At 36.0% G+C, this 11,843-nt stretch overlaps 1 protein-coding gene across 11 annotated transcripts; it reads right to left on the bottom strand.

Moving 5' to 3' along the window:
* Positions 1-775: 775 nt before the first annotated feature.
* LOC126585764 (DNA repair protein REV1) lies at positions 776-11,609 on the bottom strand. 11 transcript variants are annotated; one of them, XM_050250265.1, is made up of 26 exons: positions 11,321-11,608; positions 10,977-11,121; positions 10,579-10,694; positions 10,401-10,477; positions 9,497-9,984; positions 8,808-8,951; positions 8,182-8,314; positions 7,990-8,078; positions 7,807-7,857; positions 7,511-7,714; positions 6,872-6,991; positions 6,258-6,350; positions 5,493-5,552; positions 5,184-5,270; positions 4,936-5,019; positions 4,702-4,774; positions 4,232-4,306; positions 3,997-4,098; positions 3,598-3,903; positions 3,437-3,510; positions 2,334-2,923; positions 2,157-2,217; positions 1,522-1,688; positions 1,456-1,489; positions 1,197-1,323; positions 776-1,032 (listed from the first exon to the last, which is right to left on the bottom strand). In XM_050250265.1, the coding sequence occupies exons 1-23, from the start codon at positions 11,530-11,532 to the stop codon at positions 1,647-1,649; spliced, it is 3,426 nt and encodes a 1,141-aa protein (XP_050106222.1). In that variant the 5' UTR covers positions 11,533-11,608; the 3' UTR covers positions 776-1,032; positions 1,197-1,323; positions 1,456-1,489; positions 1,522-1,646. The 11 variants fall into 11 exon arrangements, with proteins under 11 accessions (XP_050106222.1, XP_050106229.1, XP_050106227.1 ...); XM_050250272.1 differs by having other exon boundaries at positions 1,456-1,688; positions 3,598-3,879; positions 4,238-4,306; XM_050250270.1 differs by having other exon boundaries at positions 1,456-1,688; positions 3,598-3,891; positions 4,238-4,306.
* Positions 11,610-11,843: the final 234 nt, after the last annotated feature.

The raw sequence follows: 11,843 nt of genomic DNA on the forward strand, positions 1-11,843 counted from the left end.
TAAAATTTAAGAGATTATCTTAATTAAACATATATTGTTGTCCCTGCAAAGTAAGCAACACAGCTTACCAGGCAGGCAATGTATGAACATATCTCGGCGTTGAAAGGTGAATCCTTTTGGGTGGCACCAAACGTGCCATTCTCCTTTGTTTTGGATTTGACCAATGCATTTTTCAAAATCAAAATATTATAAAGCTATAAACTATGGGAAGAAGCATATATGAGTTTAGCTAAGCTATAAACTATTTAATGCATCCAGTTTGGATCGTCATCTCCAAAGTTTAAATGAATTTGGTGTAACTGTCTGATTATTTGGAACCTAAAAATATTTTCTCTAAAAACACTTTTGGTCATTTTAAAAACACTTCCATACGAGTCATTTATCGACAAAACAAAGATAAAGAATTCATATCGCAAGCGTACGTCATTTTATAAAATAGGTTAGAATATCTATACATGCATTCGAAATGTGATGTTTGATTCTCCCACTCCCATTAATAGAAATTAGAATTATATTGATTTCTTGACATACATTTATTAAAATATAAGTAAGAGAATTATTTCACTCTTTAACTTTTCCTTGCGTTTAATTATGCATAAAAAATGGGAAAATTGCAAGATTTTCATCTTCATGGGGTTTGTTATGGCAAGGTTTTAATGAGGCCACTCTTTTCTCTTCTAAGTCTAACCATCAATTTATTAATGAAATTCAACCCTTGTGATAAAAAGAAAAATCAATCTAAAATGCGGGAGGGAGGAAATTTAACTCAAGTGCATGAGAAAACACATTTGCTCGCCAATATAACTATGTCCATATCTGCATATTTACTTAGATTTGTAAATTAACAACAACAAAGTATCAAAGTCGATTCACTTTATTGACAATATTGTAGCTCCGCCACCGTATACCTAAACCTTATGCAGGAGCTCCATCATTTGAGTTTCTGTTCAAGCTCATCTTGGAATCCTTTTACTTTGCCTCTGCAAGTCTTTCACGAACTCAATCGCTCTAGAGGAGGGAAGCGTTGTCCGTCTGAGAATCAAGATAATGATTAGGGAACGAAGTTACTGTTCAAGCTCAATCATCAAACAAAATTGTGATCCATCAAGCACTACTCTTCGATGTTACTGTATATCGTCCTTGTGTACTAAAATTGCTAGTGCTAAACCGCCAGCCCTAAATTTAAGGCCAATTACCATAGTGTAGGGAACGAAGGCCCACAGGAGATAGATTCTTTCATTAAGCTTCTTCCTTCTCCTTCTCTCTTCCCAAAATCTTTGGATCGAGGCCCTTCATAATGTTTCATCACCGTAATCTCACATCCTGTCGTGACCACACGTAAATTACCAAGGTCATATCTTAATCAAGTAATCAAGTTAATACAAGTATCAATGACGAGAACAATCCTCAGAAACATATTACTCAAGCTTTGAAGCAACAGGAATGCAATCTCACCTGTATTGATGGAAAACGGATGTGAGTACCTAACTACTGGGCGTCGAACTTATGATTACAGTTAGGTACTGGGCGTCGAACTTATGATTACAACTTTACAAGGTACGCCTTGCTGAGAAATGGCAGGTTATGCTCCTTAGATGTTAAAATCAGCACAATGTGTAGTCAAATGACAAGAAGCACAAGTCTAGCTATATGTGCAAGTTTCCTCCATAACTCTCAGCGACAGATGTCTATAAGATTAAATCAAGACAACAGTGAGGAAGAATGAGCAGAACACTGGAAAGATTAAAACATGTAAATAGTGGATCATAATACTTAACAGCGAAAACTTTATAAACCACTAGCTGGATGATAAGGAAAATCATAGGTCTGACAATATTAAACATATTAAAAATGCAGTACATGAAGAAATTAGTCACATCAATCATGTCAAACACAAAAAATTTACTTCAGTTGGCTAGTGTTTTTTCTTTAGTCTGAACTTCTAGCTCATACTGGGTAGGGGGTGGCAGCCCTAGTATTTATCAGAGAAGAATGTTATCTGTATGCACATGCTACTGTCATTGGAAAACAGATATTGAGAATTTTGATTTTGGAAACACATGGACTTTGGGTATAAGAAATTATTATATTCGACTCTACAGTAAAGATTTGATTGTTTCCATAAATGCACTACAAAAAGTAACATATCTACCGACCTGAAGGTAAGGAAAGACATTGTTGTATACTTGTAAGAACAATTTTGATTTCATTGTAAACCTGATAGAACATATAAACTCCAATCAGTTAAAAGTAACTAATTAGCATTCAAAAATATAAAAAGCAAGCAGAAACAGGTCACAAACACATAGATCTCAATCAGCATTTAGATTTACCTTCTAAGAAGACGAAAACAAACATAGATCTCTTCAATATCTGAGTCAATCTTTAAGTTAATATACTCCCTGAGAAGCTCAGAGAAGCTGTATACAGCTTCAATCCAGCTGTCAGAACTTGGATCCGGAGGATGTTGAGATTCCAAAATAGTATTTCGCAGAATGGTGGATAAATTTTGACTTGACCCTGATTTGTAATACAACTCAGCAAAAACATTTAACACCATGCACTTGCTGTATTTGAACTCATCAACCCACCCAGGAGGACTTCCAATCCAAAGTTTGTGGTTCAAAGCAGGATCACTTGGTCCCGAATGATCCTTGTTACTCGGACCTAATAATTCCAGAGGCTTTTCTGCAGGAGGGCCCAAGGAAGCACTTGAAGATACGTCATTTTTCCTGTGTGCAGGAAGCTGCCCGAGTATGTCAACTCTCAGTTCTTGAGGCAACTGTTGCAACACTAAGGTATCTATTTGACTTAAAGATGACGGCATTATATCAGTGTTTCCAAGACCTGATGTAGAAACTTCCACATGATGGTTCCCTCCCACCACAGCAGAAGGAATTGCTTCTTTTTCTACTATTGTATGCTATATCACATAAGGAGAGATACCAATTATATAACTATAGAAGTCCAAAACGTGGACATACAATAGACAACTAGAACAAAAGATTCTCAATAACAATATATTTTTCTGGAATAAAAACATAGGCATCGAAAGAAGGGGCATAAGAACAAGATAGACCAACTGAACCTTCATTTAACATTTGCAACAGACGAAAAAAAACACAGGGATTTTTATATAAAAAAGTTCAAAATCCAACCACAACTTGATGTAGTACTGTCCAAAACAAGGCAGGAATGTTATCTAAACTTAACACTGCATCACAATTACAGCCATATCACCGAAAGCTATTATTATGGAAACTGAGCAAACAGCTAGATTGCTAGTAAAAGAGAAAGTCTAACTTATAGTTAATCTGAAGTCCAGCAGAGAAGGTTTCTTTTATGTAATTCTGATGAAAGATACTGGCTGAACATATGAAGCATTGGCAAAATAGAACTGCAGAAGAAAGAGAAAAAGTTGGAACAGAAAATTTACCCTGATTTCTACTGATGTTTCGTTCTTGGGGACCACATCATTAAGAAGTGGTCTCTCAACCCCAATCCTTGCACCTAAGTAGACAAAGCCATTATGTACATCAGGGCTAGGGAAATATAATGGAGTTTGCAATGAATAGACAGTTACGGAGAAAACATTACCGTGTACTTGTTCATGTGGTACAGTAGCACTGGAATTTTCTCGTTTATTTTTAGCAACATAATCAACTAACTTCCCACCATAGATTCCATTTAGTTCCGTAAATAATTCAGGAGGAAGACTCTCAATAACTCCCAAATCAAGATGGCATAAAGGTGGTGGTTCAGAAACCTGGTCCAGAGAAGGTTCACCACTAGTCAGACTATTGAGCACTGGAGTTTGAATACCATGTGAATCGTTGCCAACTGGGCCTGAAGTTCCACCACTTCTCCGATCCTCACAATCTGTAAGATAATCCGCTGTGAAAGCTGTAAATATTTTATTCACAAAAGTAGTTTTTCTACTAATAACAGAACAAAATGTGGAGAATAAACTGTAGCTGAAAAATAAATATATATTACCTATATTCACCTTCACCCTAGATATAGAATGAAAATTAGATTTCTTTTCTGTACTCCTTGAGGCTGATGTGAGCCACGACTTTAAAGATTTTATGCCAAATCCTTCAAAATCAAGTCAGGAGAGAGGTCAAGACGATAATTAAAAAAATATAGGACACTTCCTGTATAGCCCAGAGATGCAACATATAAAATTTAATGGTTGAAATGACTTGATTGAAAGCAAATTGAATGCAACCTGCACCTTGCTTTGAAGTGTCAGTGCTCTCAAGCTTGGAAACTTGCAAGCCAATACCACGGATCTCCTTAACATCTGTGTACAAGCAATCAAAGGATTGAAATGAAGTTATTACTTGTGCATAAAAATTATCTCCAACCACAGGCCAGTTATATTTTGAAACTAAGATATGTGCATTTTTCTTTGATTTTGTCTGAATTCTATAGCTGTTATAGCCATGCAAATCCCATTGCCCCTAAAACCCATCACCAGCACTATTGCGAAGGTAATTCTAATTAACATTCTCCTCTTACGTCATTCTTTAGATACAGCCAAAATAAGTAATAAACCTACAAAACAAAAACCCAAGTGGATGACGACTACATCAAACACAAAATTACATGAAATTCTCTTCACTGTGCTTTCCTAGGATTTCTTCCATCCATATGAAAACATGAATATTTTACGGAGTAACTCGAAAGCTAATTTACCTATAGAGAAAGACCCAAAGAGCTTCTTTGCTATTCTTTGAAGAACTTCCACATCATCAGTAGCAGCTGGAACCTAATGTTTAAACAACTTTAGATATTGGGCCCAAAAAGCACAACACTGTAATATGGTGCATTATACAATAATTCTTACATAAACATGCAAACATGCTTGAATGCCTGCTACTTGCACATATGTGATTATTTATGGAGGGTAAATAGTGTATATGTCGATACCGTTACAGAGTGGCTCAAGTTTTCACATTCTCCGCAGCCCATATACTTTACTGGCTCCCCTGCATCTTTACTTCTTTTTTTAATCTAGAACAATATAAAATAAAGTATACCGATGTCAAACTTGGTTCAGAGTACACAATATCACCAAGACACACTAATCCAGAGATAAAGAAAGACACATACAAAACAATGCCCATTCAACCCCGCAACCCAATTTTGGACTAATAAACTTCAGAGAAGAAATACACCTTAAGGGTAAAAGTACGGCCCAGCACCCCACATCCTTGCAAGCGTAAAGACACCTCTTTGCAGAGACTTGAGAGGAAGTGTTGACTCTGAAAAAAATAAAATAAACGGTCAACTCTTTACCTGCTGACATATAAAAGTCATGTTAATAGATATTTTAAAAAGGGAATTGTTATTGGCACTCCGAAAATCTAAAGGTGCACTCAAACTTTCTATATTTAGAAAGAAAAATACTCATATGAAGAATGCACAATTAGATATTTAGAATGTCAATAATAGTTCCCTTTTAAACAGTTTAACAGACTACCGACATCTTTCAAATCCTTGAACCTCACGCCCCAATTCACTTCAGCACCAATAGACTTGCTATCCTGCGCAAAACCACACGTAAGCAATGATGGCATAATGGTTAAAACACACAAAAAAAACATGTTTAAAGTTAGAGAGAACATTGGGACAAGAATTTCCTCGCTGTATAAAATTGTAGTGTGAAACAGTGCACTTCTATAAATAATGCGAAGTTTAAAATGATCATCCTCCCCCTTCCGCACCGGAGGATTTCGAAGTATCTACGGTCCACAAAATTAGGTTCCAAAGAAATCACTCGACATCTACATATGCGTAGTTGTGTAAGCCTGTGCAACCTACCAAGTGATACTAAAAACAACTATTACATATAGAATTATCAACCATACTTGTCAATTACAAATTACAATATAGAATTATCAAATACATGATTGCGTCTTTCCCACACTTTTGCAAAGTTAATCATATTCATATTATTACCTCATTCAGAATTACTTCAGGTGTTGAGTAATAACAAATTACAATTGATCATAGCACTACCTAAGTTCCAGGAAATTATGAACTTTAAAAGGAATTATTTTGATAAGTAGCTTGCAACAACGAAAAAAAACACCAAAATAATCAGACAGCAGCCAGTATGGAAAAGCACAACTGGAATGGGGAATTCTATAGAAAAGAGGAGAGTTGGAAAGACTACAAGATATGTGAAATATAAACGTAGAAATTCAGCAGATGATCTCAAAGTAAAGAAGGTATGTTCTTTTCCAAACCTGAATCACCCCAACTAGCCGGTTATCAATGCCCCTACTATGATTCCACAACATCTCCCCAGTTTTCATCCCAAAGTTCTTTTGAAGAGAGTCCTGAACAAGAAAATAAGACATAATTAGCATCTGAATATCTCTAATGCTAATACAACCAAGTTGCAACTTATTTTTCTATAAGTTTAAGGAATTTGAATAATGACTAACCAATGGACAGTGTTGTATAATATCACATCAAATTGACCACATTAACAGACAACTCAGCAACTTATTCTGAAGTCATCATAAATCTCTTAAAAATAACAGTCAATGATAAGTTGTCACTCGCTGATGTGTTGTCCATGATAAGTTTTCTATGCTTTGCCCTTCAGAAAGTTATTACTTCCATTTATACAGTATACGTAGCTGTCTCCATAACCATTTTCATATAATTTTCTCTACTTCGAAAACAAAACATCGAGCATAAGTTTAACCAAAGCCATTGAGATCATGGTCTTCTCATCTCAGAGAAGTTGATTAAATATTGCAAACTACTCCTGATAATGTACAACTTAACCATCTCAGTACATGAAGAAAGAAAATCAAGACCCAGACAAAAAAATTTAAATAAATAAATAAACCTTTGAAATCATACGCAACTGTCCACACGTCTGAACGTTTTGTTTCTTCAACTTCTGCTCTAAAGTGTGTCCTATTCCTGGAAGTTCCTTGATAGGAAGTTGATGTAAATAATCATCCACCTGATGTACTAAAAAACAATGTAAGTGTGTACAGCAAAGAGCATTCCACGACTTGTCCATAATCCATATTACAAGCTGATAGTCATTTGAAATTCAATACAAAAGTTCAAAAGTTAAAAAGAAAAATCACTGTTCCAACTTAGTATTAAAAGGTACATAGCATCTAAGTCCTTACTTTTTTCACCAACACAAACTGAAAAGTTAAAGAGCTACATAAACATTCAAGGGTTTGTGACTGATGCGTGCAAGTTTAGTACACAAATTAAATTACTAGGAGTCTACAGTCTTCCTTATATACATATAAATATAGAAAAGAAAAATAATATCTACGTTTGTAGTAATGCAGTTACAACTTACAACATTAATAAACTACTACAATCACTAGAAAGTCAAAATAAATCGAGAAAACAAAACCATCACAGACAACCATAATCATATATATACAAAATTTGAAGGAAAAAAATACATTGGTTTTTAATATGAAGCCAACAACACAAAAGAATAGAAGAAAGAGCACACCTTTTCAGTAGGAATATAGCATTGACCATCTGGCTTAGCAGTTTTAGTGGCAAGGCGAGCCATAAGCATATTTATGGCTATGCCAGCACTTGCAGAGCATCCAGTTGTCTCAAAGATCTCTTTTCTTACAATTGAAGCTAACACCTCAGGCTCTACCCCTTCCACATCTGTGACATCTAAATATGCTTCATCGCAGCTTACTGCCTAAATTCAAAAACTTCAATGTTAACACATTAACACAAAGGCAACTAAAAACTTAATGTACTTTAAGAATTAACTTCCACAAGCAAACATACCTGTACTTTATTGCAGTGCTTATGCAAGATGTCATAGAACTGATCAGCTACCTACAAAGCAGATCATATAGCTTATAGAATTCCAGTCAACAAGGTAAAATACAGTAAACAAATGACAGAATGAGTGCTGTCTCTGTAAAAACGTATCTGAGACAAAACAATGAGAATCTTCCAGAAACATACCTCCTCATAAGCTTCAAAATCATATGGAATAATGACAAGGTTTGGACAAATAGCCTTGGCATCTCTAACAAACATCCCAGCCTTCACTCCTGCAAGTTAGAAATAAAACTATTAAATACAAAATATAACCTCCCAAGACAAAATAAAATTAAAAAAGTAAAAACCTGCTATAAACACGTCACCAAAACCAACCATAATTTCGAGCAGGGTAGTTTGCAGATGAAATTTCAGCAGTTCCCTTTGGATTATCAGAATGGCATACAGCTACAGGCCTATCCTTAAACTCAGGACGTTTCCTGATGACCACTGACACGAAAAAACAGTCCTACAACAGCATATTGTTCATCTCAGTTACATTCTCAGTTGTACACAAAACTTCATCTCTTCCAAGATATTCATATTGCTTATTATATATAAGACCAATCAACTTTACACCTCTAACTTATCCATCAATAACATCCCTAGGGATTAAATGAAATTATAGGAATCATGTATTTTCAAACTTGGCCCTTAAGATAGAGGTTAAAACTTAGAAAGGGTTTGGAAAAAAATGACTTTGGTGTTGGAGATGAGAATTTAAAGTACAAGATTTAAGAATGACAGTCGTCTTGGTAATAATGGTATCTGCAGCCATTAGTGGAGAAGATGACAGTGATGAGTTGTCAACAGATAGCATGGCCAATGAAAATCAAAATTTATAACACGCAAAGGATGCCCATCTGGTTGGCTGATAACACAGGGAGACCAGTAATTACCAGACTAGTATAAGGACATAATAATCAAAATTCAGGTTTAACAGCCTTGGATTTAGAAGGTACCATGTCAATATGTATAATGGCAGCCTTCTGAAAACTCGTCGAAGCACTAAGATTAGGCTCTGTGTTCTTAAACCCTTTAAAGGAACTTGGAAAACGTTTACGATACCGATTTCTCCATGTTCCTATGAAGTGCAGCCTTGAGCTCTGCAGTAACCAAAGACAACATGAAAATAAAACAAAAATGCAAGTAAGTTTAACTAGTATGCTATACAACATCCATTAGAACCACATAACAGATATAACTCAACATCAGAAAGTTCTGTAACTGTACAAGCAAATATACAAGTCTTATCTCAACCACAAAGCCCAAACTGCCCACCATATACAAATTCCATGGGTCCCTCCAAAAGATACCTTGTGAAGTTTCAATTGGCAACTGTCAGGATAATTGGTTTTGAAAATGGCATAAGATCAATTACATTTGAATTTCTAGAAAATCAATGCAAGGAGCATGCCAACAAGAGTCATGGAGTATGCCAACAAGTATCAATAGAAAGTATATACCCTTCTCAACAAAGAAATCATAAGAAAAAACAAAAAAGAGGTGAAGGCATAAATAGCTTTTGATAACTAACGAAACCATTTTAATTTTTAAGACGAATAGGAATTAAGAATCTTGATGGGACAAATCAAGATGAAAAAAAGTGGCACTAGTAGAGAAAGCACACAATTACTATCCAGTTCAGTACCTTAAAATAGTTTTCCACGAAATTGGAATCCCCAAGAGTTGAATGACTTCTACTAGACCCGACATTTGAAGAGCTTGGCAAGTGGTAGCTGCAATCGGAAGCTGATGTTTGGTGGGTACTACACTGAAGTTCATCTTTTACACTGTCATGCTCTTCTGAGTCCAAAGTAGTCATATCTGCAATTTGCACTTCACAATCTTTTTCACTACTTACATATGGCACCTGACCAGGTTCTCCATTGTTGTTCTCAAACATAATGTTATCAGATTCTCCACTAATTTTCCCTCTATGTTCTGTGGATCCGCCCACATCAGATCCGGTAGCAGCTTCCACTATGGCTCCCACCAGCGATGTAACCTCACTTTCATATGTTACTTGATTAGCAGCATCTCTCAATGGATCGCCAGAGTCTGGGATTACTTTTGGGGAAAAGAAGGCTGACAGCAATGGTTGGTTGCAAGCAATCTGTTCAAGTTGGTAAGGAACCCCTGGAATGAGAAAATGAAAATCCCTCACAGTTAAAATTTTAAACTATCCATTCATGAAAATATATAGTTCTTCATGTCACCCATTCAAAAACAAAAAATAATGACTGCGAGTAGAGATCTCCAAGGCATGATCAATAACACTGAGGGTAAACATGCCAGAATCTCCAACACAAAACATTCCTTCAATCAAATACCCCTCCTTGTCCAATTTCACACTGCTACTTTTTGTTCCATTTAATATAATTATCCCATGTATCAAGATACAACCCAATTAGTCAGTACATGGTAGTAACGCTTAGCTGAGTCCTAAATTTCATCAATTAAAAAAAAGACCAAATTAAAACTTTAAGAAAAATAAGACAGAAGAAAAGAGGAAAAAAAAACAGAAAAAAGGAGAAACAGGCCCATGAACTTACAACTCAAGAGTTTGTTAGCAGAAACTGAATCTAATATCCAGGAGGGTTTCACCACTGGGAGCCCTCCACTAAAAGACCTGTATTAGGATCAGGAACAGTACATGAAACTTATTGGAGAGTAATTAAATATCGATATTCACGATTTTATTGATGTGAAACTAATTAAAAACATACGAACCTTAAATTTTTTATTTTGCTGTCAGGAAGATTACTGCAAATGATATGTGTGACACGATGTCTGGAAAAATAATTCTCATATTGTCCACCGAAGTGCAACATGTAGCCTCGCAGTTCCTGAAACAGATTATCATCAACTCAAAGAAAACCCGCATGTAGTAATGAAACAACTCCTCTCCCTATCGCTGCCACGAATCATTGAGGAAAACCAGTAGAAAAGGAACCTCAAATTATACATTCTCCACTACTAAGTCGCAACAAATGTTAATGCTATAAATGGAACGTAATGAACTTGGCGATTCAGTTTTCCTTTTCCATTTTCTTTTTATTTCTTGTACATCACATCCGTTCTCAACAGCCAACAGTGGCAAACAGAAAATCACAAGAAATCAACCAAACCTGATTGGGAGGAACCGTGTAGCCATCTACAAATATCGAAACCCCGCGAAAAATATCATTTCCGGTATTTGAACCACTGTGTGAAGAAGCTGAAGCTTCTGTACCGAACTGATTATGAAGTTTCCTGTTCTTCTCTACCATGTAACTGCACCCAATTTCACAAAGACCAATCAGAATATAACTCCAAATTACTAAAAAGTAGACAGGTTCAAAAATTGAATGCAAAATTAAACAAAACTAGGTTTTACTGATCTCATCCAATTCCAATTTTTCCAATTGCCCAAGCATTTCTTAACAAAAATTGAAAATTGACGGCAATAAACGAAAGAGGAAGAAAGAAGTACCTGCCAAAATCGGAGAAGGGAGCTTTTTTGAAGGAGGAGCGAGAGGAGGAGAGAGAATTGGCGCCCCAAGAGGCGCCTAGGGTTTTCTGGTTGGCCGCCGTCTGCTGCTGCTTCTTCTTGGAGTTACTGTTCGAAGAGTTGGAATTGAAGCTCCGCTTGGAATTGGATCGCTGGCCGGACGAGCCGGCGGAGCGAGACGAATTCAAACTCATTTCTTCGGAGGAAAGAGTGTTGGAGAAGCTGTTGGTGGATTTTAGATTTTATCATTCAAATGAAGCGGCAAATGAGAAACTGTATTCATATGTTTGGTGGGAGTAGTCGGTAACCGGTTTTTTGGACTTCTTTATTGTTTTTTTTTTTTTTTTACTTTTTTATTTCTCCCCATTTGTAATTGAAAAGTCTTAAATTCAATTCTCACTAAAACAATTTGAACCACATTATTATGATTAGTCCATTTCGAGGCTTAGCCCACACTCTCACCCCCTTAAACCAACTCCAACCTTTGGAGTAAGTCCTAAATTTT

Source organism: Malus sylvestris, chromosome 10 (genome assembly GCF_916048215.2).
Source record: "Malus sylvestris chromosome 10, drMalSylv7.2, whole genome shotgun sequence".
NCBI lineage: Eukaryota > Viridiplantae > Streptophyta > Magnoliopsida > Rosales > Rosaceae > Malus > Malus sylvestris.